Here is a 26,990-nt window from a genome sequence, read left to right as displayed (position 1 = left end):
ACGAGTCCGAGTCAAAGCACACTAAAGACACGAGCAAGTCCGAGTCAAAGCACGCTAAAGAGACGAGCAAGTCCGAGTCAAAGCGCGCTAAAGAGACGAGCAAGTCCGAGTCAAAGCACGCTAAAGAGACGAGCAAGTCCGAGTCAAAGCACGCTAAAGAGACGAGCAAGTCCGAGTCAAAGCGCGCTAAAGAGACGAGCAAGTCCGAGTCAAAGCACGCTAAAGAGACGAGCAAGTCAGAGTCAAAGCACGCTAAAGAGACGAGCAAGTCCGAGTCAAAGCGCGCTAAAGAGACGAGCAAGTCCGAGTCAAAGCACGCTAAAGAGACGAGCAAGTCCGAGTCAAAGCGTGCTAAAGACACGAGCAAGTCCGAGTCAAAGCGCGCTAAAGACACGAGCAAGTCAGAGTCAAAGCGCGCTAAAGACACAAGCAAGTCAGAGTCAAAGCGCGCTAAAGACACGAGCAAGTCAGAGTCAAAGCGCGCTAAAGACACGAGCAAGTCCGAGTCAAAGCGCGCTAAAGACACGAGCAAGTCAGAGTCAAAGCGCGCTAAAGACACAAGCAAGTCAGAGTCAAAGCGCGCTAAAGACACGAGCAAGTCCGAGTCAAAGCGCGCTAAAGACACGAGCAAGTCAGAGTCAAAGCGCGCTAAAGAGACGAGCAAGTCCGAGTCAAAGCACGCTAAAGACACAAGCAAGTCCGAGTCAAAGCGCGCTAAAGAGACATGCAAGTCCGAGTCAAAGCGCGCTAAAGAGACGAGCAAGTCCGAGTCAAAGCGCGCTAAAGAGACGAGCAAGTCCGAGTCAAAGCACGCTAAAGAGACGAGCAAGTCCGAGTCAAAGCGCGCTAAAGAGACGAGCAAGTCCGAGTCAAAGCGCGCTAAAGAGACGAGCAAGTCCGAGTCAAAGCGCGCTAAAGAGACGAGCAAGTCCGAGTCAAAGCGCGCTAAAGAGACGAGCAAGTCCGAGTCAAAGCGCGCTAAAGAGACGAGCAAGTCCGAGTCAAAGCGCGCTAAAGAGACGAGCAAGTCCGAGTCAAAGCGCGCTAAAGAGACGAGCAAGTCCGAGTCAAAGCGCGCTAAAGAGACGAGCAAGTCAGAGTCAAAGCGCGCTAAAGACACAAGCAAGTCAGAGTCAAAGCGCGCTAAAGACACGAGCAAGTCAGAGTCAAAGCACGCTAAAGACACGAGCAAGTCAGAGTCAAAGCGCGCTAAAGACACGAGCAAGTCCGAGTCAAAGCACGCTAAAGAGACGAGCAAGTCCGAGTCAAAGCGCGCTAAAGACACGAGCAAGTCCGAGTCAAAGCACGCTAAAGAGACGAGCAAGTCCGAGTCAAAGCGCGCTAAAGAGACGAGCAAGTCAGAGTCAAAGCGCGCTAAAGACACGAGCAAGTCAGAGTCAAAGCACGCTAAAGACACGAGCAAGTCAGAGTCAAAGCACGCTAAAGACACGAGCAAGTCAGAGTCAAAGCGCGCTAAAGAGACGAGTCAACACACCCACCAGACCTGAGCTAGTCTGAGAGAAGAAGAGACGTCTTGAGACTGGACTCCAGACAAAGAGCACACCTGAGTCTAACAGTCCTGTTGTCATGGAGACGAGGGATCAGAGAAAGTTTTATACTAACTGTGTCTCCGGAGGAACGATCTGCCGGATGATGAACATTCACAGGAAATGTCATGTTGACATTTAAGGAGTCGAGATGAGTCACTGAGGACCAAACAACCAGAGTCGGTTTGAAGAGAGCGATGAAAGAAAAGACGAGACTCCTGCCATTAAAGCAGCTCAGACTCTGTGTGTGTGTGTGTGTGTGTGTGTGTGCGCGCTCCTACCTGGGGGAGCTCGGCCTCAGAGGGCGGTTCCCCCTCATGAATTACTTCGAGCCTCGCGCTGACACGGAGATACTTCACCTGCCCGCCCGGCGTGACAGGCGGCCAGCCGAGCGCAGACTGAGCGCGCTCAGTGCTTAATGGCTAAATTGGGAAGACTGTTACTAATCGCTTATTGAATAATGAAAGTGACACAGCTGATAAAAGATTTCAATAGGCTGGATTATTTATAATATTTCACTTAAGCCTCTCTGGCTGAATAATAGGAGGGCGAGCCGGAGGAGCAGGAGGAGTCAGAGGGAGGAGGAGGGAGGCTGACGCTCCAGAGGTAAAGAATCTGTGATGAAGGGAGGAAAAACAAGACGACGGAGGGAAAGATGAGAAGAAAATAGACGAAGAAAGGGGCTGAGAAAAAGGAGACAAGTATAGAAGAGGGAGGATAAGAGGAAAGAAGAAGAGGAGAGGATGCAGCGATAAGAGGAGGAGGAAAGGAAGGAAGAGAGGTGATGAGAGAGAGAAAGAAAAGAGAAAGAAACTGTTAAAATTAAGAAAAGGTAAAGTAGAGGATGGAAAAACAGGACAAGGAGACAAGGAAAGGAGGTGAGGTAATAGCAGACATGAGGAGGAGGAAGGAAAAGGAGGGAATGGAGGGAGAACGAGAAGAAAGACATCGTAGGAAAGTAAATGGAAGACGTGTAAAAAGATGGAGGAGTGAGGATAAACTGGAGAGACGAGCAGAGAAAGGAAAGAAAAAGAGGCAAAAAGAAGGAAAGCAAACAAAGGAAGCAAAGGAGACGAGAGGAGCAGGAGAGGAGGAGAGATGGAGCCGGTCTCGGCGTCGATCCGTCACTCAGACAGCCACTTTCCTCGTCAGCTGCTTGATGCGTCCGTGATGGAGAGACGAACATTACACATCTGCTGCTGCCGCCACATCTGCTCAACCAGCCGTACAGCGTGTGTGAGGGAGTGTGTGAGGGAGTGTGTGTTAACGTGTGTGTGTGAGGGAGTGTGTGTTAACGTGTGTGTGTGAGGGAGTGTGTGTTAACGTGTGTGTGTGAGGGAGTGTGTGTTAACGTGTGTGTATGAGGGAGTGTGTGTTAACGTGTGTGATAACCAGAGTGTGTGTTTTAACTAGTGTGTGTTAACCAAGCAGCAACCTTCTGAAAAAAGGAAGTAGAAAACAAGCCCTGCAGTTCCTCTGGTGTCCACTTGAGGCTGCCTCCAGCAGTGAGTCAGTCCCCATAGAGCCCCATGTTAAACTTTACAGCAGAAATAAACATGTTTACAGCCTGGTACAAAAAACAGTTTGGGTCTCTGTAGCTCATTTCTCTACAGAAGTCAGATGGCGACTCCAACCTGGACATACACACACCTGCACTAACGCTGAGTTCACCGCCTCATTCGTCTCGTTCGGATCAGAGCGTGGAGCAAACGTCGGCGTTATGTTACAAACTGATCACAGGCACAGCAGAGAGGAAGAAGAAGACGTTTGAACAGGATGAAGAGATGAAGGGCTGACAGAATGACAGGATGAGGAGATCCGTCCCTCTCAGCAGAGGTCCGGAGTCTCAGACGAGCACATGACTGCGTTTCCCAACCCTGGTCCCAGACACACAGCGTGTTGTTTACTTCCTGTGTGTGTCCTAACATTTGGAGGATGGAGGTAGGAAGGTTTTAGCTGTCGGACCCGGGCGGGGAAAGTGTGAGGCGAGGGGAGGGGAGATGGCGTTACCTTCCGCAGTACCAGAGAGGCCGTCGGCTTTGAAGTTGCTGGTGCTCTTCTTCCTGCGGTGCTTCTTGCGGTTGGCGTGCGGCGACGGAGGCGGCTCCATCTTGGGACTGGTGGTGCTGGAGATGCTGGGGCTGGAGCAGACCGAGTCTCCCAGCCCTGTATCTGTCAGACAAACACCGATTAGAAACACTGAAACTCACTGTGTTTGTATGCACTCATAAGCTCACAGGTGTCAGTGGATCAAGCTACAGGAAGCTGACTCTTCTTCACAATAAAAGCCCTGCAGTGTTTGGGCTGCGCACAGCTGGACGTGAGATCAGGAAGCTTAGAAAATAAACTCTCTTTGTTAAAGACACGTGATGATGGCATCTAATGTTCTGAAACTACTCAGGGTCAAAGTGCGCATTAAGCAGAAACGTGCCCTTTCAGAATAAAAGCATCATATCACTGGATTATTAATGAACAGAGACTAGTAAGAGCACTGGAATCAGAACCAGGATCTGGACTGATAAACCCTGATCAGGTGTTCATGCAGGTGTGGAGGATGAGGGTCTGAGCTGTGGGCGAGCGAGCCTCTCTGCAGAGGGGGTGCAGTCTCTCTCTCTCTGCCCTCACTCTTCACGGCGGCCGCTGACAGCTGTGACTAGCGGCGGAATAAAATAACATTCAGCTTCCATCAATATCACGGCGCAGCGGCGGCTCTGACATGGCCGCTCTGTGTGTGTGTGTGTGTCGAAGGAAACACATGAGCACAAAACACACACATACACACACAGCGCTCGGCGGCGGCTGCGTCCCGGCGAGCGGCAGACAGCCCCAAGGACGGCCATAACTTATTTTACAATCGTTTAGTCTCAGCTCAAGTGGAAAATGTGACAACTTATCTCTGCTGACAACATGCCATCCCCGAGAGTGCAATTAACCGCCGTGGATTAACGGCCCTCCCATCTGCACGCCGCGCTCCGTCCGCGTCACCCCCGCCCACCCCGAGCCCCAGGACTTCCTGTTTCTCCTGCAGACCTCCATCAGCTCTCACTTTCACGCTGACACTCGTCAACAGTTTGGACACCAGCTGCTCCGCCTGCACCGACCAATCAGAAGCACACTTCCTGTTCGCCAACGACCTAAATTAGCTTTTAATGTTGAGTTTTGGCTTAAAGATAAACGCGGCTCAGTTTGTGAGCCTCCATGTTTACCATGTTTTAAACGACAGACAGGTGCAGACAGGTGCAGACAGGTGCAGACAGGTGCAGACAGGTGCAGACAGGTGCGCACGGTTCAGCAGATTTATTAAAGCAGCTACGTTTCATCCATCGAGTCAGGAAGACGCTCTGCAGCATTTAGTGACGGAGAGCTGTGTGTGATCAAACAAACTGAAACCAACCTGACTAATATAGACTGTGTGTGTGTGTGTGTGTGCGTGTGTGTGTGTGTGTGTGTGTGCGCGCGTGTGTGTGCTCGGCCCCTGGGAGTCCATTTAACAGCATTTCACAGCTTTAAACGTTATTTGAGGAGAGCTGGGGGGCACGACACCGACGACAGAGCTGTCAGTCAAGATTATCGTCACCGCAACACACACACACACACACACACACACACACACACACACACACACACACACACACAGAGCAAGACAGCTGTCAGTCTTAGCATCTTGCTGTGTGCGTGTTAACAAGTGACACATGCATGCACACATACAATAAGACACACACACACACACACACACACACACACACACACACACACACACACACACACACACACACACACACACACACACACACACACACACACACACACACACACACACACACACACACACACAACCTTGGTGGCCATTAGTTTGACAAACAGTTCAGGCAGCATTAGAGGGTCTGGCAGGTGGATCAATGAGGAGACAAATGATAGGCTCCCCCGCGGAGCTGCACGCTGGGGCCCTGTGAGCTCCAGCAGGCTGCCTGCAGAGGAGCTGCGTGTGTGGACCTGATCTTTATGAATCAGCCTCCAAGACGTTTTAACAGCGACACTTTGATGTTTGCTGTGTTACCTGTGCTGACTCCGGAGTTAGCGATGACGGTGGCGTCGGTCCACTGGTCGGCGCTGGACACGGAGTATGAGCGCTGGTGCATGCCCTCCAGACCGCGGCTGTTGAAGGACACCAAGCTGACGCCGCTCGCCATCTGAGACACCGACGAGCTGCTGGTCACCGAGCCTGAGACAGGAAGTCAGGGTTAACACGTTGTTGTTTCCACTGACAGGCTCAGATTGTTCTTCTAAGTGTGTGACAACATGACAGAAAGGATCCCTACAGAGATAGACCTTTTTGTTACAGAGGAAGATGATTGTTTTAACCACACACAGACGTTACATCGCTCTCTGCACACACACCAGACTCCATTCAGAAAAACACTGATTTAAGCTCACAGAACACAGGAGCTGCTGCCTCCATCTGTTAGCGTCTGTGTTGTTGTGTGAGTCTGATGTTGTCAATGGGTAGTTCAAATACTTATATTATGAGCTATAACACAAATAAACTAACCAATCAAGGCCGCAGCAGACCAGCAGCTCCTGTGGTCTGTGAGGTTAAATTCATGTTTTTGTGAATGGAGTCTGGTGCAGGATCTTTCTTCTATTTTAGTTAAAATATCTCTTAAAACAAGGACAACATGTTAATATTGGTGCTCTTTTCTTACAGCAGATGTGTCCAAGCACAGTCAGCCATGCAACACACACACACACACACACACACACACACACACACACACACACACAGGAACATGATAAAAGGCAGCTTCTTACAAGCTGGCTGCTTAAATCAAACCCTTGAGTTAGTGAGAGGCTGCGTGGTCCAACAGCCGGGTGAATCATCCCTCCCTCTCTCCCCCCTCCCTCCCTCATTCTCTCATTACAGCTCATTTCTTGGTGCTGGCTGAGCGGAGCCAGGACTCTGATTGCATTAATATTCATGACAATAATTAGTACATGGAGTACGGCTCACTGAATATTCATGCTATTAGCTCGGGCCTCCTGGATCCCTGCGTGTGTGTGTGCGTGTGTGTGTGCGTGTGTGTGCGTGTGTGCGTGTGTGTGTGCTTCTCTCCACCTTTTGTTTTACGACGTCTCCCTTCAGGTGTGAGGAAGCGTTTTGTGTGTTTCAAGGCTGAACTCGTGTTTTTCATTCTTTGAATGTTCAACCTTTATTGATTCACGGAGGACAGAACATGCTGTCGTTTATGATGAGGCATCAAGAGCAGCAATTAGCAGCACAATTAAAAAATAAATGTACTCATGTCGGGCTAATTAGCGCTCAGCAGCGTTAACTTATTTAACGGAGAAACTTTGACCCCGACTTAAGAACAATATCCTGTAGTTTGACTTCTTTCTGTCACATGTTCTGAGTACTCACTTCATTATTTACCGCTCAAACACACAGGTGCTGTTGGAACATTAATGATGAGCTTAAAGGATTCAATGGTTCTTCATTGGAGGAGCAGAAACATGAACTTCCTGGTCTCATCTTTGGGCCCCAAACAGCCTCATGTGTCACAATAAGGACATTTATCAGGCTCAATAAAACAGCCTTCCTGGTCTTGTATTGAAGATGAATTCAAACCACCTCAGGTGCGTCTCACCTGGGTTCTGTCCGAGCTGCAGGCTGCTCATGTCCTTGGTCAGGCCGTTGGTTTTGGGGCTCGGCACGGCGGCGCAGGTGGACACGGCGCGAGGCGGCCTCTTCCCGGGAACCTTCACCGTGGTCCTCAGCAGGTCGATCTCCTTCCCGTGGACGTTCTGCATGTAGTCCTGAGAGACGGGGGGGGAGAGGGTTTAAATAACAGGAAACACCTGAGGACACCGCTCTGTCCACACACAAAGGTAAAGGTGAGAGTGTGTAAATAACACAAGGTCTGCTGTGATGGTGAGACGTGTTATAGACGTTCACACCCCGTCTCGTGTCCTTTCTCACACGTTTAAATAAAGTGTTTTTCTGGGTTGTTATAATAAAACTACAAAAACAGGAAAAGCAACAAGCAAGCGACCAATCAGAGGACAGCCTTCACTGAATGAAAGACCCTAAACTCTGTGCCAGCCTGATGTGAGCGCCCGTCCTCCTGAGCGTCCCTCTCTTGAGGAGGATTACTCTCGTCATAAAGCGGCTGAATCTCTAAATCACACAACAGAAACAAAGCCGCTCTAATCCCTCAAAGCGGAGCTGAAGTGGCGGACCGCGCCGCCTCTGATTGGCTGCGACACGCCCGGAGCACGTCGGCCCGCCGCCGGACGCCTCGGAGCCGAGCTGCGGCGTGAAAGAGGCGGATCAGAGGAGCGAATGAAAGGACGAGTACGAGTGTTAATGACGGACGAGAGGCGCTTGTTAAAGCCACCCCCCCCTCCCTCTGAGCCGGGTGGAGTGTCAGCAGTGACCCGAGAGGAGCAAAGCATTGTGGGAGGTCGGCCTCCTCTTCAACATGAAGGAGGCGAGGAGAAACAAAGCTCACAGAACCCGCTGGGCCGGATTAAAACCAGAGACGCTCTGCCGTCTCTGTGAGGACGACAGGGAGACGAGGACGCGGCGGAGACGAGGACGCGGCGGAGACGCTGGAGAGGTGGAGACGCTGGAGAGGTGGAGACGCTGGAGAGGTGGAGGACAGAGCGACAAGTGACTTCTTCAGAGAGCCAAACCTGCGCTTGATCAGTGTTGGCCACCTTTAGGTCGTGAGGTCCGAGTGAGGGTTCAGGTTAATGAAAGTCCTCACGAGTACAGAAGCAAACGTGTCTGAGTGTAATCATCAGAAGATAAAGAAGTGCACCAAACGTTTCACACTTAAACTAACATGCAAACGATTGTTTCCTGACACTCTCCTTAACAAACGGATTTAAAGCAGAGACGAGCAGAGAAACGTCCTCCCTCTGCAGCTCACACACTCTCATGGGTCCTCACAGAGGTGGAACTATTACAGCACACACACTCTCACACACACTCTCACACACACTCTCACACACACTCTCAGTGTTGCCGCCTCCCTCTGGCAGCTCGGCTGACAAAAGGCCAATTCAAAGCCAAGTGCTCTCGACGGCGTCTTAACAAGCCACCGGAGAGCCCTCGAGCCAGGGGCCCGCTGGGTAAACCCTGCGCGCACACACACACGTACACACACACACACACACACACACATGTACACGCACACACGCACACACACACTCCCCTCCGACAGATTGACCGAGGTAATTGAGTCTCCATTTGCATCGGGGAGCTTTCATCATCGGCCCGACCGTCCACGCCACGCAGAGACGTCCAGGACGGGTGTGTGTATCGACCAAACACACCGACAGCAGGTGGTGTGTGTGTGTGTGTGTGTGTGTGTGAAGAGAAGTTTATGAGTGTTAAAGAAAGGAAGTGTAACAGTGTGTATGTAACTGTGAGTGTTGTGTTCAGGGGCTGGGTAAATGGACGCGTAAACGGCAGCGTCAGAGTGAAAAATGCACCCGGAGCAGAGAGCTGCTGACGGAGAGGAAACGTGGATCTATAGAGAGCACGGAGACGATCGATGGACGAGGAGACGAGCGCAGATAGAGGAGGAGAAGAAGGAGCTCTACAGGCAGACAGGAAACATTAAGGAGGAAGTGATGAGGAGACAGAGGAGGAGAAATGGATAAAGGAGAGACTGGAGGCTGATTGTGAGACACACACAGACTCAGGGTGTATCAGATGATTCAGATTTTTATTTTAATGTTTTAAAATATAAATGTGCTTTTAATTTGTTGTTTGATATCATGGAGTGTTTTTAACGAACGATCAGACGAGCTCAGACTTTCATCTGTCACATTTTAAATAACCGACGTGACCGTCAACATCGTGTGTGACTCAAAACATGGAACATCAGATACACTGAGTTTATAAAGATCCGTGTCAGCGCCGTGCGGTGCTATAATCTGATGGCATGATGGACACCTGGGGGCAGTTTATAATAATATAATATTTATTATCTTAATAATTTAATATGTTGCTATAATGTAACAAAGCTGAGTTTATTGTTTTATTATTATTGATCTGATTTGAGTAAAAATGTGACTTTTACGACTTCTCGTGCAGTCAGTGAAAAAGGATCGACACTGAGCTGCATGTAAATAATGATTACAAATGAACGCACTTTGGTATAATATTATTTATAATTTATATATTATATAATATATATATTATATTATATTATATATATATATATTATACTGTATTTGTTCTTTATGATCATTGTTTTGCTCTGATTATTATTTATTGCATGATTCTTTTAAACATATTTATTTATCATATTTTTGTCTTCTTTAATAAAATAAGATGTGTGTGTCACACGCGGCTCACAGAGCAGAAACACACCTTCACCTCACCTGCAGAGTTAATATACTTTTTACATTTTGACGATGAATCAACAGATTCATTCATTTAAATGAAGAGTAAAAAAACAGCTGTTGTCAGTCTTGAGGTGCAGGAGAAGCTTTAAGGTCAAAGGTTAAAAGCAAACACTGCAGCACGCTGTCTACAGCCCGTCTCAGTGACCGTCTCCTCCTCCTGCGACGTCGTCCCTGACAGCTTCCCGCTCTCACGCTCGCAGAGCGACGGCAGGCGGTGAATTCCTCTCTCGCCTGGTTTTTTTTTGGCCGCGTCTTCGTCACTTCGAGGAGACTTTTCCTGCCAATTAGGAGGCTTCCTCTGCCTTCCACTTAATTAGCGGCATTAATGTGATTTCTTTGCACATAGTCGGGCAATTAGCGGCGCTGATTGAGTTTCATTCGATTAGCCTCCGCAAACACGCTAATTGACGCATGAGCTGCAGATGCAACGCGCTCAGAAAAACCTGGTTTTTGGTGCTGCAGGGTGTGTGTGTGTGTGTGTGTGTGTGTGTGTGTGTGTTTGCACTGGAGTGTGTGTTGATGTGTTAAGTGATGAGTTTTAACACTAATTTACTGCATCAGCTGCTCTAATCGCTGATGGACGTGTGCAGTTTGGTGAACAGATTCTCAGAGTGGGAACGTCTCAGACACGAGCGGCTCCACGGGGAATCAAACCAGCGACCCTCGGGCTGCACGAGAGCCTTGCTCAAACCGAACACGGGCATGCTGGGAGTTCAACCTGCAACATGTGACTCAGGTGTTTGGATTTGATTCAATGCGTCACTGAGTTAAACCAGTGACGTGAACATGTGTCTGTTTGTCTTACGTGTCAGCGAAGAGAATTTAACTGTCAGTGAGTTTATTTGAATACGTTGCTTCATAATAAAAGATCCTCTGAGAATCCATCAAAGCTGTCAAAGCAGGGATCAATACCTGTCAAAGCAGGGATCAATACCTGTCAAAGCAGGGATCAATACCTGTCAAAGCAGGGATCAATACCCTGCAGATTAAACACCTGCATAGATAAAAACATGACGATGATATTCACTTCATTAAAACCAAAATCTGCAGAGAAAAGAAGAGACGCTCGGAGCATCGACACAAAGAGAGACTCCCAGCACCAGGAGAGAGAGAGAGTGTGTGTGTGTGTGTGTGTGTGTGTGTGTGTGTGTGTGTGTGGGTGTGTGTGTGTGTGTGTGTGTGTGTGTGTGTGTGTGTGTGTGTGTGTGTGTGTGTGTGTGATAATAAAGCAGTGTCGGGGCAGGATATTGTGCCAACAGGGCAGAGAGCCGGGGCAATTAGCAGAGACATTACAGCTGATATTCACATCATCAACGGCGACGTGGGCAAACAGATGACGAGTCCTAATTAATACACAAGCCATCAACACTGTGTGTGTGTGTGTGAGTGTGTGTGTGTGTGTGTGTGGGTGTGTGTGTGTATCTGAAGTGACACACACACACAGAGGAGAGAGATGAAGAGCAGCAGATAGATGGAGGTCAGTGCAGGCTGGCAGAGCGCTGGAGTCTAATAAGCAATCAGAGACGGTTTGTAATGAGTGTGTGTGTGTGTGTGTGTGTGCGTGTGTGTGTCTCACATGCAGGCTGGGGTGGTAGGTGAGCAGTCCGTTGTCACACAGCGTCACGTACTTCTTCTTCCACTCCTTGTTGAGGGACTTGCCGCTCCTCTTCAGCAGCATGCCCTGCAGAGACCAAACCACAGCAGCATGTTAGACGCTCTCTGTCGCACACTTTGAACCTTTAAGCTCTGTAACGTCTGCCGTGTTGTGACGCCGTAACCTGCTGATTGTTACATTACAGGTTAATCATACATATTATCTACAGAGACATTAACCTAATGTAACGTAAGCGGTGACTGAACCTCTCCTGTTCTGTGAGGTAAAATCACTGGTTTTGTTAATGGAGTCTGGTGGCTTCATAGAGAGCGAGTTATCGCCCGTTTGTGGTTAGAAACATAGTTCCATCTGATCCTTAAAGAGTCGGCTGTGTTGTGGAGCAGAGCTCTGCGCAGGTGAGAACAGTTTTAAAACTCTGAAGCTGCTCAGTGTCGAGCGTGTGTGAGGAACACCTCCATCCTTCTGTTGGCTCTTTGAGCACATCACAGTTTAATGACATTCAGAGGCTTTGGAGCGGGGGAACCAGTGTACAGCCAAAAGAACGATTCAATCAGAGCTCCTCTCTGCACAAACATTTCAACATCACAGATCTGCAGCGGAGCTGAAGGAGCGGCACGCTCAGCAGCGAGGGGAAGACGGAGAGAAATCTGCACTTATTTCATTCTTCTTAACATTCTCTCTCTCTCCTACGCACATCAGCTGCGGCTCACTGACCGCTTAGGCCGCCCGCTCGCCCGCCCACACTTCATTTGAGCCGGATTCATTAGGTTAGAGAGAGAGAGAGCAAGAAGGTCAGAGAGACGGAGAGAGAGAGAGAGAGAGAGGGAGAGGGAGAGGGGGAGAGGGGGGATAAAACTGTCCGCTGATTAGCAATTACAGCCGCGCTGCCACGCGTGTCACTTCACTGGACCTCTACAACATTAACACTCCGACAGAGGATATTAATAGAGTCCAGCCGTGAAGGCAGAGAGGGGGGGAGTTAGAGGCACCACAGAAGAAGAGGGGGGAGGAGGAGGAGGGGGGAGACGGACAGGCCGGGTGATGGACAGAAGCCTGCACTCGCCGCCCCGACCGCTCAGCTCTCATTAGGGCAGGCGGTGGTGGTGGGACGGCGCGGCGGGCCCGGGGTCACGTTGGGTGTAATTAGCGCTGACATCACGCCAGGAAGGAGCGCTTCAGTGTGACACAGAGGGAGGAACCAATGAGACTAATGTGTCCGTCCTCCTAAAGAGTCCCCGAAGTGAGACGTCTGACAGCAAACCGTCCCGAGGACACCGAGACGGAAGAGTCATGGAGTCAGTTACACGTTAAACACGTTCAAATGTTTCATGTGTTTCACACCATTACTGTTTATACATATGAATAAACACACACGAGTGTTCTCCCCTCTACATGTGTCCGAAAACCAAACGTGTGTCTGATGAACTCTCCTGCTGCTTCCAGCTCCTTCAGGCTGACCAGTGCCCAGTGTGACGAGCTGTGAGCTCGGATCAGTACCAGGATTTCTCTGATGGACACCAACTACCGGCGTTCTGTCTCAGCTGTGGAGCGCCTGTCCATCTGTCTCCGCTGAGTGGCAGTTTCACTGTATCTAGCAAGTCACAGGTGGGCTGAGATCTGTCTCACTACAGCGCTATGAAGCCACAACAAACAGATGTTACTGAGATTTAATGACAATAAACAGGCTGAGAGGATGCTGAGAGAACTACATCAGGAGGCAGGGTTGTAAAGAGGCTGAGGTCATGCTTTGTCAGGTCTGTCTGTGAGACGACGAGAACACGACTTTAAAATGACTGTTTTTTGAATGGGGTTTGGTCCACCGTTTGGTCCACCGTTTGGTCCACCGTTTGGTCCACCGTTTGTGTTCAGTGTGCTGTTTTACAATTTCAGACGTGTCAATTTAATTTCCTGTTGCACACAAATCATCATTAACTGCAGAAGAAGAAGAAGACCTGCTCATGAGCTCAGCTCAGTGCAGTCGCAGCGCTTCCTGTGATTCCACTAATTTCAGCTCATGTCAGGAGGAAGTAAAACCGAGTGCGTGTGTGCGTGTGCGTGTATGTGCGTGTAGCTGCAACAACAACAGGGGTTCCCCACGGTGCGCTAAACGCGGCTTGACGAGCTTCCTGCTGCTGCGAAGTGAAAGCAGCCGGCAGCCGTGCAGCTGTCAGGCCAGCTGATCATCCATTACTGCCTGTTAGTGGGCGAGCGGCAACATGTTCCCAGGCAGAGAGAGAGAGAGGGACGTGTGTTTACATCAGGACTGTCATCAATTAGACTTTTTAGGTCAGCTCACACTCGTGGGATTTGATCAGCTTTAATCAATCAGATTTCACAGATGAAACGCTCTGAGGTTATAAGAGCATGAGATGATCATCGAGAGAGTTCAGATCACTTAGAATAAACAACCTAATCAAACTGTTATTATCCTCACTGACCTCCTCAGGTGAAGTTAGATTTACAGGTACACTCAGTGTGTGAGTGTCTCCAGTACATGTGTTCATCCTGCAGCAGTGAAACAGGCTGTGATGGCTGCAACATAATCCTTGATGGGTCAAAGGTCGTCCACTAAAAGTTGTTGTTGTTTCCACTGACAGGCTCAGATTGTTATTCTAAGTGTGTGACAACATGACAGAAAGGATCCTACAGAGATAGACCTTTTTGTTACAGAGGAAGATGATTGTTTTAACCACACACAGACGTTACATCGCTCTCTGCACACACACCAGACTCCATTCATAAAAACAGTGTTTTAAGCTCTCAGTACAGGAGCTGCTGCTCTGCTGCTGCCTTGAATGTCACATTTTTGTGGTGCACTTGTGTGTTAAATTAGTATTTTGTTGGAGCTGAACGAACCATTTAAAACACCAAACTCACACAAAAACACAAACAAACTATCTGATCGAGGCCGCGGTCGAGCAGCAGCTCCTGAGGTTAAATTACTGCTTTTATCAATGGAGTCTGGTGTGTTTGCAGAGAGCGATGTCAAAGACTTTAAATCTGAAGATGCATGACTGAAATCTGCCACATGTTTCTGTATTCTACCTTTTGGCTGTGTTTCTCGTCTCACACACATGAACCAGAACGTTCTGTATTGTTTGGTGGATAACTGGCCGACAGATCGCGGAGCAGAGAAGAAGTAATATGAGGGAGTAAACTGGATGAAGGTGGTTGTGATGTCTGAATGATGTGGACGTGGAGCTCCACCTCTGCAGGCCTGGATTAAACTAAACTGGGGGCTGAGCCAATACTTCACACACTCTTCCATCCAAAGGTGGTATTTGGGGAGGGAGACGTCAGCAAATTAATTTCGGCCATCCATCCCGAGGATGACAAGCGATCAGTTTGCTGGAGGGGAAGGCTAATTGAACGCCGCGTCGAAGCCCTCCTGATGGGTAATATCTTTCATTATTCACCTCCGCGGGCTCGCTGACACACACACGTCGCCTCTTATTTTACCTTCGGGAGGGGGGGTGGCAGCCATGACAGCTCACAAGGTCTCCACATGGGAAAATAGATGTGTGGAGATAAATACATCCTCGGATATACTCTCCCCTCGCAGCGGAGAGGCACTTCTCCGCCCCGTGAAGTATTGTGGGGTAGTGCTCAGGAAAAGGTCGCTCGCTCGGGGGGCGACGAGATGGAGTCATTTGTTAGGCATCCGAAAACGTCCAAGGGCATCACTCAGACGATTACATATGTGGGATCATCATTAAGAACTAAACACAGAAGAGTCCTGTTACGTTTGCTTTGGAGCAGGACTCCTGTAAGAGCTGTAGATAGAGACGAAGGTTTGACATCCACAAACACAAAAGTAGCCTGAGAACACGCTCTGCTCTTCCTCCGGACGGCTGAGCGAAAGGTCGCTCGCTGGGAGGAAGACATGAAGTCATTTGTTAGGCATCTAAACACGTCCGAGGGCAGCACTGAGATTATTCATGTTAGAGCGGACTGAGCTCAAAGGATGATTCGATACAGACGAGAAGTTACAGATTTATAGATCCTAAAAACACGTATGTCCCCTCGGGACGCGCTCTCCTCCTTCATACAGACTCTGCTCAGACACGCTGAAGTATTGTAGAGAAGTGCTTAAGAAAAGGTCGCTCGCTCGAGGCGGGCTAAAGATGAAGTCATTCGTTAGACGACGCATCTGAAAATGTTCCCGGGCCCGTACCTGAGGCGCTCTGATTAAAGACCGCCGCTGTCACACGGCGGACGAGTCGGAGGAGGAACATGTCGGATGGAAACGAGGAGAACTTTCTTTATTATTATCTGGTGTGGAGTTTGTGGATCGAACAAAGGGTTAAAAATGCTCAGAGGAGGCAAACAACAACGGCCTCCCTCTGTGAGAATCACAGGCGCGTATGAAAGATAACCTGTGTCAGAGGTGTGTCTCCTCCTGGAAGCTGCCCGTCTATTGACACACACTAATCTACTCTCTAATCACTCCATCAGCCCCCATTTTCCCCACACAATGGACTCTCCCCGGGCCTGCTGAAGGCCCTGACAGCGGATCTCAGAGGAGATCTGGGGGAGGAACTATCTGTGTCCGGAGACGTGGATGATCTGGACGAGGCCGCAGCCCTTTTGTTCTTCAGCGTCCCCAGAGAGCGGGGGGCTAAATTAGAGGTGTCACCCCCCGAGACAGCAGAGAGGGGGGAAGCCGGACGCTCCCTCCTCTATCGCGGCGGCCATCTGATCCGGGCCGAGCAGCGACCGCGGGTCATCCATCATCCTCTCAGACGGAGGAGCAGAGAGGGAGGAGAGACGAGCAGAGAGGGAGGAGAGACGAAGGAGCAGAGAGGGAGGAGAGACGGAGGAGCAGAGAGGGAGGAGCAGAGAGGGAGGAGAGACGGAGGAGCAGAGAGGGAGGAGCAGAGAGGGAGGAGAGACGGAGGAGCAGAGAGGGAGGAGCAGAGAGGGAGGGTTCGTATCGAGTCTGAAGATTCTGTTTGTGTCTGAAATCTTTGGAGGAACGTAAAAAGCAAACTGACTTCTTCACGTCTTTCTAAAGACACAGTCAGCAGCCTCTGTGATGGAGACAGGGACCGTCGTCACGCTCTCAGCCCGGACTGCTGAAGAGGCTCTGACAGTAAAACATCCTGCACATGAACCCAATGATCATCCCTCTGAGTGGTTCTGCTTTCACACTTTGAATTTTTAAAACAATCTATTAAAAGCTCTCCGAGGAGGAGCTCTGTGTTCTCTCCTCGTCGTTTCTTTCCCCGTCCTGATGACGAACAAGTTTGTCTGCCGGTGTCGCATGTTCAGCACAAAGCAGAGAAGAAACATGAAGCACACGCAGCTGCACCGTCTGCACCACAAGGTCGACGTTGATGAGGCAAGGACGGCGAAGGGCAGGCCCAGGGGAGCAGGACGCAGACCAGATCAAATAAAACACCACAGAAGAAGAGGGGGGCTGAAGAGGAGCTGATTTATCTGATAAGAGTTCTGGGTAATTAATTAGAAACTCAATTATCCAAACCTTACTTCAGCAGTCTCAATTCATTAGCGGATAAAAAGCCTCGCCCCTCGCTCGCCCCTGACGAGCAGAGAGAGAGGCAGGAAGTGAAGGAGACACAACTTGTCTTCCTCTGTGAGGGACCCGCGGGTCACCGCTGGTCGCTTCTGTCCAGCGAGTCTTCAGACGAGTGACACACACACACACACACACACACACACACACACACACGAAGACAAAGACTCGGCGTGAGACAGCAGAGCAGCACGGGGACGCTTCGGCTCGCTCGGAGCGACAAACACAAACTGTGGCGCTCCGCAGAGACGCGGCGGCGTAATGAGCACGATCTAAAAATGCTCTTTGATTGACGCCTGTGTTCCTTGTTTTAATTATTCCTCAAACTAAAGAGGGAGCGACGTCCCTCCAACACTCCCCCCGAAAAATCTCATTTCAGGGGTTAGTGTGCATGACAAAAATGTCATCATGGCCAAAATGGCTCGGAGCAGTGACAACCTTTCCCAGGGAAATGATATTTTTCCAATCCGGCGGAAGGCGGATCGTGTCACCCTCGTTAAAGCCTTGATAGCAGGTCTTTAATATTCACCGTCTTAATTAGGGCCGCAGTTAATTTCATTAAATTCTTTGGCTGCTAAATGAAGCAGATTATGAGACATCTTTTATTGCGAAGCGTGAAATTACAGCCTGCCCGCTGCCAATGGCGGGGCGAAACTAATGAATTACAGGGTAAATAACACCCGAATTAACCATCCAATTTAACTCCTTACAAAGCGCCCGGCGCCGAGGGGGGACGAGTAGACTTGTCAAAACCACCCAGCCCCGCGCTCGTCTGCAACCCCGCGAGAGGCAATTACAAGCTCGACACTAATCAGGTCCTCGCAGGAAGAAGACGAGCGGCGACTCGGACAGGAAGCGTTCACGTACAGTACGAGGTCGTCTGATTGGAGGTCAGGGATCTGTGAGTGTGTCTGACACACAGCAGCAGAGACATTCACACAGCACTTCTAGAACATCAAGAAGGTCTGAAGATCGAGGTGCATGCTTCCTGTGTGTTCACAGAGACAGACAGAGTGTGTGTGTCTGCTAACAACCTGCAAAGACACTGGTATCATTAGTGAAACATCGCTAACTCGGAGTACGTCTGAGCAGGATCCGCCTGTAAGAGAGGCACATCAGACTGAAGGTCGGCCTTCACGTCATCGCTCCAGTGTCACTGCTCAGCGTCCACCAGTAAAGTGTGTTTGTACTGGGCGGCTCCCAGGTGGGACTGGGTGAGAGTGTGTGAAAACACCAGCGTGCTCGTCCAACCTTCACTGAGTAAATAAAGGTTGTGTGTGTGTGTGTGTGTGTGTGTGTGTGTGTGTGTGTGTGCGGTCCCAGCGGCTCGGCTGCTGTGCCGGAGGAAATTAATTTGTTAGATTGTTGGTTTTCAAAGAGGCTCGCTCAGACGCTCGACAGACACGCGAGCCGGCCTCTCCCTCTCTCTCCGGTAATTAGCGGCTAATTAGCGGCGTGGAGCAGATGTCGGAGGAGCCCTGCGCCGTCAACAGCCTCTGTAAACAAAGCTGGACGCATCCGCTCACTTCAAGACAAGAGAAGAAGAGAAAAGCACCAATCAGCTGTCGGGGCAGACAGCGTTTCCTCGTGTGGCAGCGGAGCAGCTTAGCAGGAGGCGTCAGCTCCACGCTTCCTGTTTCACATCCTCACGCAGGTCGTTCACACTCCTCAGAGAGTTCATCTTCACAAACATGTTAATTTAGAGCTCCGTTCACTCCACTGAAGAGCACTGTGCCACCATGTGTCTGCGGCTGACTGCTTTGGAAAGTCTTTTTTCAGGTTGTTGTGAGTGAACTTAAACGCACCGTTCTTAAGATTCAGCCGATCTGCACACGCGGACACACACTGATAACACACGTCACAATGTGTCTGTTTTAACGGGTGAATATCCGGAGCGACCACCCGAACATTTCACAGACCAAAAATGTGCACAAGCAAAAGTAGGTCGAATATTTGTGTTATTTTCTACATGAATTAAAGGAGAAGCCTCTGAACACGGCGAGCTGCAGAGACAGAGGTGATGAGTGAGACCACGACACGATACGTGACACACCTGACCTCGCCCCGCCCACACACACACACACACACACACACACACACTTATATTATTGTGTGAGTGTACTTCTCTGTTTAAGTCACGCTGTTAGCAGAGTTTAAATGACTTCCTGTATGTGATACGTGTGGACTCGTGTCGGATAATTGCCTCAGAGTGGAGGCCCGCCCTCTTCTCATTACAGCCGAGAGAGTCCTCCATGTCCTGGCCCTTCTGTGTGTGTGTGTGTGTGTGTGTGTGTGTGTGTGTGTGTGTGTGTGTGTGTGGTTTTAATGAGCGCCGGACTCTCCTAATGAAGGCGTATCACTTTAGCAAAAGGCGAACTGAACCTTCGTCACCTCGAGTGGTCGAGCTGAGAGTCGCTCTAATGAGATCAGGAACGAACAAGTGTCTATAACACACACACACACACACACACACACACACACACACACACACACACACACACACACACACACACACACACACACACACACACACACACACACACACACACACACACACACACACACACACACAGGTACATAGAGACTCAGGTAGAAGATGGTGGGGAGCAGGTATGTGTCGGGAGCAGAAACTTTAAGGAGAATTCTGGCATCTGTTCAAAGCCACCAGACTCCATTGAAAAAAACAGTAATTTAACCTGACAGGAAACAGCAGCTGCTGCTCTACGGCTGCCTCTGTTAGTGAATTTGTTTCTGTTACTGAGTGTTAGACAAGTCTTGTGCTTGACCTGAACTACCTGTTTAAAACAGCAAAGTCTCACAATATCATAAAACAAATGAACCAATCATTGCAGCACCACCTGTGTTCTTCAAGGTTAAATTACTGTTTTTCTAAATGGAGTCTGGTGGCTTTGTTTTTTTAACAGAACGTGTGCACGAAGAGGTTTTAAAAGCACTCACAGCAGTGTTTAAAAACACAGAGGGAAGCTTCGGTGCTGTGAGGAGGTTTAAACTGATGTGTGTTGGTGTGAGGGAGCGGGACGCAGCTAATCTCTCTGGCAGGTGTCGGACTCGGTTAGGTCATCGCCCGCCGCCTCCTTCCTCCGAGGTCCAGCGGTGATCGGTTCATAACGGTGAGCTGATGATGATGTGCTTTCAGGAGAACATCAGCTCAATATGAGGTTGATAATTTAAGAGAAATTATTTTCATGTTTGGTTAATCGATCTCAGGATGAAGCCAAAGAAACTAAACATAAGTACACATGACTGACTGAGCCTGAGGTGTTCTTCTGTCTGAGTTCATGTTTGGAGACAGAGAGGTGACGGAGACACGGTCAGACCAGCGTCTCATTAAAAACAAGTGTGAACATGCTGCTAATGGGACCACACACACACACACACACACACACACACACACACAGAAGTAAAATGAGTGCAAATGGAGCGTTAATGGGGAAAAGGTAGTTGAACCTTGAATGTGAAGTGTGATCTCTTTTCTCCCTCTCTCTCTCTCTCTCACACACACACACACACACACACACACACACGCACACAAACACACGCAGTCCGTGTAGGACACACTCACACATGCAGGGTGTAATTAGGGAGCAGGTCTGCGGTGTGTCGAGCCCGTCGTCGGCGCTGAGGAGCGGGAGGGAGACAAGGCGAGAGCGACCACAGGGAACCATCAAATCAATTAACGTCCACTTCCAAAAAAACACAACAGGAGGAAGCTCGCCGCTCTGCCTCACAGCGCTGCCGCTTCTGCTTTATTCTGCTCTGGAGGGTGTGTGTGTGTGTGTGTGTGTGTGTGTGTGTGAGCGTCTGCCATGTCATGCCACGCAGGCTAACTGTGTGTCTGGATTTATTAGCGTGGGTTTCATCAGCTGATTTAGAAAAGAAGCTTTTTCAGAGCAGGTTGTGATCGCTGAGAGGTGGAGGATTCTCCATCGTGAGCTGTTGGAGTTAAAGGGCCGTCGCAGACATCTGAAGCCTGGTGTTTACAGGATCTGGGTCTGAATCACTGAACAGTGTAAGAAGTTTGAGAATGTCTGCAGATAATGTCGACAGGTATGAAACTATTTGGTGATGAATGACGGATTAAACACAGAGGGGACGCCGCTCAAACAAAGAAGAAAACACAAGCTGATAATAATTAATCCTTTCAAAATAAAGGTAGAAGATGAGCTCATAATAAAGCTTTAATCCTTTCAAAATAAAGGTAGAAGATGAGCTCATAATAAAGCTTTAACCCTTTCAAAATAAAGGTCTTTGGAGCGCCTGTGAAAGGTTCAACTTCCTGTTTAATCCTCACAAAGAGCACTTTAGTAATAAGCACCTCATGAAGAGAGTTTCTGCCTCCTCCACCTGCACTCACACCACATGAAGGGGACCAGGCTCTGCCTGCTGGTCTCCACCGCTGCATTAGCACCACAGAAGAAGAAAACGGTGCGTTTGAGGCCGCTGGGAGCTGAGAGGATCCTCACACGATGAGGACGGCATTCAGCGTCAATTACCGGCCGCTCCTCTGTGACGGCGCAGCGGGGTCTTTTCTTAAACGACGACCTTAAACACAAACCTCAGCTCTCTCTCTCTCTCTCTCTCTCTCTCTCTCTCTCTCTCTCTCTCTCTCTCTCTCTCAGTCTGCCTGTGTGTCTCTCGCCCGCTCTCTCTCTGTTCATTAAGAGATTACAAACGAGGCCGCGGCGGCGACACAAGAGGCCGCGATTACAGCTCGCTAATTGCCTGATTTGCTTGTCAGGAGACCCCCCACCACCACCAACACCCCCTCACCCCCGACCACCCTTCTGCCTCCTCTCTCACCCCCCCTCACCCCCTTCTGTCTCACCCACTGCTGCTCCGACACGCGGGGAGCTTGTTTGCAACAAATTAGGAGCCGATTCAGGTGCTCTCCTTAGCATCGCAGCAGGGACGTGTGTGTGTGTGTGCGTGTGTGTGTGTGTGTGTGTGGGGAGGTTGGGGGGGGCTTGTGAAGATGTTCGCCTCTTTGCTCGCCCTCCCCTTCATCCTCTGCTTCCCCTTCTTCTTCTTTTATTCCTTTAAAACGCTGCAGCCAACGCGTGGATCAAAGAGCGCAAGAGGAAAAGAGAAGCGGCTTTGAGAGGAAGACGAGGGGCTCAGAGCGGGAGAAGAAGTGGACGAACAGAGGGAGAGGAGGGGAGGAGGAGGAGGAGGGGGGGGGGAGGAGGGAGAAGAGGAAAGAGCGACGGAGGGAGTGACGGTGAAATCCGTCCCTCTTCTGCTCCTAATGATCTGGTTGGAGGACCCGGGAGAGCCCCTCGCTCTAATTGATGTTAAGTGTGTGATTTCACTGTTAATCAAGGCCGACGAATCAAACACAGAGAGGGGGGGGGGGGGAGGGGGGGCAGACAGGAAGTCTCACCTGTTTGATGGGGATGGCTCGCCCGCTGCCGATGCTGTCGGCTCGAGCCTCCAGGCCCTTCTTGTCCTTGTCCGTCTCGTTGGCCTTCCTCGACTGCGGACCAGACGAGAAAACACGTGGTTATCCAACCAGAGCTCCACCTCTCTGCAACCTCACCTGCTCCACCTGCTCCACCTGCTCCACCTGCTCCACCTGCTCCACCTGCTCATCTCACCTGCTCCACCTGCTCATCTCACCTGCTCCACCTGATCGTCTCACCTGATCATCTCACCTGCTCCACCTGCTTCACCTGCTCATCTCACCTGCTCCACCTGCTCCACCTGATCATCTCACCTGCTCCACCTGATCGTCTCACCTGATCATCTCACCTGCTCCACCTGCTCATCTCACCTGATCATCTCACCTGCTCCACCTGATCATCTCACCTGCTCCACCTGCTCATCTCACCTGCTCCACCTGCTCATCCCACCTGATCATCTCACCTGCTCCACCTGCTCTACCTGATCATCTCACCTGGTCATCTCACTTGATCACCTCACCTGCTCTACCTGATCACCTCACCTGCTCCACCTGCTCGTCTCACCTGCTTCACCTGATCATCTCACCTGCTTCACCTGATCAACCCACCTGCTCAACCTGATCATCTCACCTGCTCCACCTGCTCGTCTCACCTGTCCCAGAGTTCTGTCCCTGTTCTTGCTCCGCTTCCTGAACAGTAATAATTCACACCTGGCCTACGGGCTCCAGGTGAGCGTGTGTGTGCTTTGGACTCACAGTGAAGAGGTTGGAGCGCCGCTTGGACTGCTTTCTGACGGGCGTGGGCGTGTTGGTGGTCTGCGGCACGTCGATGCGGAGCTCCTTCTGGCTGGTGCTCGGCGTGGACGGCACCGACGACGAGTAGTCGCTCAGACTGCCGCCGCCGTTACTCGTCTGCACGCACAGAGAAGAGGAAGGAGAGGAGAGATTAGAAACTCATCATCCAGAGAAACAAGGACTTACAGATCTAAAAGTACAGCAGGTAGATCATGAGCCTGTGTTTGAACACATGAGTAATCTGTAGATCCGGGAGCTCCTGCAGCAGGAAAAACTAACTTTCCCAGAGTCTCTAACACGCTGGACGTCTCATCAGTGTAATAGGTGAGCGCAGGGCGAGGCAGCAGACGCTCGACAGCGATCATTGAGAGCTAAAGATGCAGCGAGGGCCGTTTTGTGGAGGCGGCGGGAAGATAAACACGGCTCTCGGGGGACGCGGCGGAGCTGCTCGGACACGCTGAGCGATGGCTTTTTAATGAGGAATCGATGCAGGATTGAAGGACGAGGATCGAAGAGCTTAACGGCCTGAAGCTCCAGGAACACACAGAGAGAGAGAGAGAGAGAGAGAGAGAGAGAGAGAGAGAGAGAGAGAGAGAGAGAGAGAGAGGGGGGGGGGGGGGGGGGGGGGGTGCTTCTGGTACACAGCACGCAGCGTGTGGATGTCTGAGTGCAATAATCTCACTTCAAAGGCCAAAAAGGATCAAATTAAGAGAAAAGTTTGACTGAATGAAGCTCGAGTCAAAGTGTAACACTTCAAACACGTCGCTCAGTTCGAAGGTCACGAGCTGCAGCTGAGAGCTCCGAGAAGAGCTCGCACGGCACAGAGAAATAAGAGTGGGCTTTAACTGTAACTCAGTTTGTATACAAACATACACCTGTCTGAAAGAGCGGCGTCTCACCTGGCTGATGTGGACGGCGGACACTTGTGTGGCGCAGACAGACGAGTGACTCGGTGAGTTGGGGAGCGACTTGCACGGCCCGATGGAGAGCTGCTGCTTCTTCCTGGTGGCCACGATCTTCTGAGCCACTGCGAACACACACACACACACACACAGAACACAGGTACACAAACACGTGAGTCACAGAGATCACATGAACACAGAACACAGGTACACAAACACGTGAGTCACAGAGATCACATAAAGAAAGAAACATTAGTCCTCCAAACGTCTCGTTTATTCCTGCATGTCTGTCTTTAGTTCTGAGCCTGAAACGTTCAAACAAACTCTGGAACTAATCGTTACATCACCTTGACCTGGTTATTATCCTGTTTGATGAGTAACACTACACCTCCTGTTTCTCCCGTCAGTCTAAAGTTGCTCACGTGATCTCTAAGTGTTGCTATGTTGTGATCAGATGATCGTTGCACAGCTGGACACACACGCAGCTGAGCATGACCCCAGTTACGGCTGATGAGCAGCTCGACACGCAGACTAAGTTTGGCCTCTCTGTTTCACCATGTTCTTAAAGCTGTCGCTGCCCTTGGCTCGGCCTCGTGTCACCTGCAGCTAAATGTTTACGACTGGCTCCTCATTAACGCAGCCGGCGGCTTTAACGAGCCCAATTAAAACAATGGCTTCATCTGAGACGGCCTGTGTTTATTAGAACAGAGATAATGGAGTCAGTAAAGTCTGAACTCTCTGCTGTCTGCGCTCGCACAGTCAAACACAAAGATATGCATTTTAATCTAGTTATTTATGGAGGCAGCAGAGAGGGAGCTAGCATGCTAACAGGCTAACATGCATGAGCGGTGCACCTGGCAGGCTGTATTTTACTTTAAGTGTTAAAGAACAGTTATGATAAGGCCGTGCTAAATGTTTAAACTGACGCTTAATGCTGTTTAACTTTATCCATCAATCTCTGCTCTGCTGTGACGAGCTGCCACGCCGTCTAATGGAAACGTCTCCCCTCTGATCAGATTTATGACGGGGCCGCACCGCCGGGCGAGGCAGAGAGGCGAGGGCCGAGCTGACTCTGCAGGGTTTCACTCTTTAAAGTCAAACGCCCGAGACACGCCGCTGCAGACGTGAGCCTCGGACAGGTCACATGAGGAGGTCGCATATTTGTTTCATGTCAGAGTCCACACGTTTCTGTTCTTAGTGACACATCAGTGATGAAGGTTCTTTATATCACAGCTGCAGGATTTCTGTTTGTGAGCGTGCTTCAGAGACAACACCAGACACAGCTCAGTAAACCGTCCCCACCTGATCGCTCCCTCTCCACCTGTCTGTTCCCGTTTTAATCCTCCTTTTTCAGCATTTTTAGACATGAACAAGAAAGCACAAGAAGGTTTATTCCAGCATCGGCACAAAGTGAATTAACGGGCAGCTGCACTCGGCTCACAGAAGAGGAGCAAACAGGTCAGTAACGAGATTCAAGCGCTTACGAGGGACCTGAACTGAACGCGTCCCACATGTCGAAGCGTTAAATCATCTTTGCTAAAATACGTTAAAATTAAACAACAAGCTGAACTCAAAACATTTAACATTTTATACACTTTAAAGACTTAATAAGTGTGCCGGCTGCGTCTCACGTCAGACACCGTTGGTACATTGTCACACACACACTGAGCTCACTTTGTGTAAGTGAAGGTTCACACACACATTGTGCTGCGCTGTCTCGTGTGTCAATGTTTACATGTAGAAACATTTCTGTGAGTGTGTTTGCTCATCTCAGCTCGTTAGCGTTCTCTAACGAAGCGGCATCTGCACTCTGACATGGATAAGACACAAGAAGAAGAGAATGTGTGTGTGTGTGTGTGTGTGTGTGTGTGTGTGTGTGTGTGTGTGTGTGTGTGTGTTGGGGCTTCATGTCGCTGTAATTAGGCTAATTAAATTAGCGCTCTGATGGACGAGGGAGCACAGCGCTGTCACCCTCCTCCTCCTGCCTCCATCCCTCACACAGAGGTCACTCCCCCCGACCGGACCAGGCTTCACATCCCATTACAGCAGATCACATGTTAAACACACACACACACACACACACACACACACACACACACACACACACACACACACACACACACACACACACACACACACACACACACACACACACACACACACACACACACACACACACACACACACACACACACACACTGAGTCACAGCCTTAAACAAAGAAAATTACTGAAACCGATGAAGAACAATCCTTCTCAATTCTGATTTTCACTCGGTGTTTCGTCGGCTGCTGTTCCGTCTGAATAAACCTTTTTACATTTATTTTTATATTCTGGGATCTAACTGACTAAAAGGTCCAAAAAGTTTTATATCACTCCAGCAGATTTATTGAGCCAGAAAAAGAAAGGCTCCTACAGAGACAGACCTTCTAGTTAAAGAGGAAGAGCTGTCTTCACAGACACCAGACTCCATTGACAGAAACATCATTTTAACCTCACAGAACACGAGAGTCACTTCCCTAATGCTGCTTCAATCTGTTCGTGTGTGTGTGTTATTGTGTGACTTTGGTGTTTTAAATGGTCCCTTACAGTATTGTTTAACATGCAGAAACACTACAAACAATCACAGACTGAGGCAGCAGAGGCGCAGCAACCTGCTGGTTCTGCAACGTTAAATTACCGTTTTGTTAATGAGGTTTGGTGACGAAAAGATCTGTCTCTGTCAGGGCCGAAGTCTGACTCAGGACACAAAGTTCTGGTAAA

At 49.8% G+C, this 26,990-nt stretch overlaps 1 protein-coding gene across 3 annotated transcripts in view; it reads right to left on the bottom strand.

Moving 5' to 3' along the window:
- The window catches only part of agap1 (ArfGAP with GTPase domain, ankyrin repeat and PH domain 1), a 147,016-nt gene that overhangs the window by 26,471 nt on the left and 93,555 nt on the right, over positions 1-26,990 (bottom strand). For all 3 annotated transcript variants that reach the window (XM_069675053.1, XM_069675052.1, XM_069675051.1), the window contains 7 exons: positions 24,227-24,354; positions 23,289-23,444; positions 22,515-22,607; positions 11,539-11,643; positions 7,190-7,358; positions 5,605-5,769; positions 3,558-3,719 (listed from right to left, as the gene is read on the bottom strand). In XM_069675053.1, the coding sequence (XP_069531154.1) occupies positions 3,558-3,719; positions 5,605-5,769; positions 7,190-7,358; positions 11,539-11,643; positions 22,515-22,607; positions 23,289-23,444; positions 24,227-24,354 (978 nt within the window). The remainder of the gene's footprint in view (positions 1-3,557; positions 3,720-5,604; positions 5,770-7,189; positions 7,359-11,538; positions 11,644-22,514; positions 22,608-23,288; positions 23,445-24,226; positions 24,355-26,990) is intronic.

This window comes from Semicossyphus pulcher, unplaced genomic scaffold, assembly GCF_022749685.1.
Source record: "Semicossyphus pulcher isolate SPU_LCO1_2020_fin unplaced genomic scaffold, fSemPul1.0.p SCAF_24, whole genome shotgun sequence".
Classification (NCBI taxonomy): Eukaryota; Metazoa; Chordata; class Actinopteri; order Labriformes; family Labridae; genus Semicossyphus; species Semicossyphus pulcher.
The sequence above is the reverse complement of the archived record's forward strand: the minus strand, read 5'-3'. Positions and strand labels throughout refer to the sequence as shown.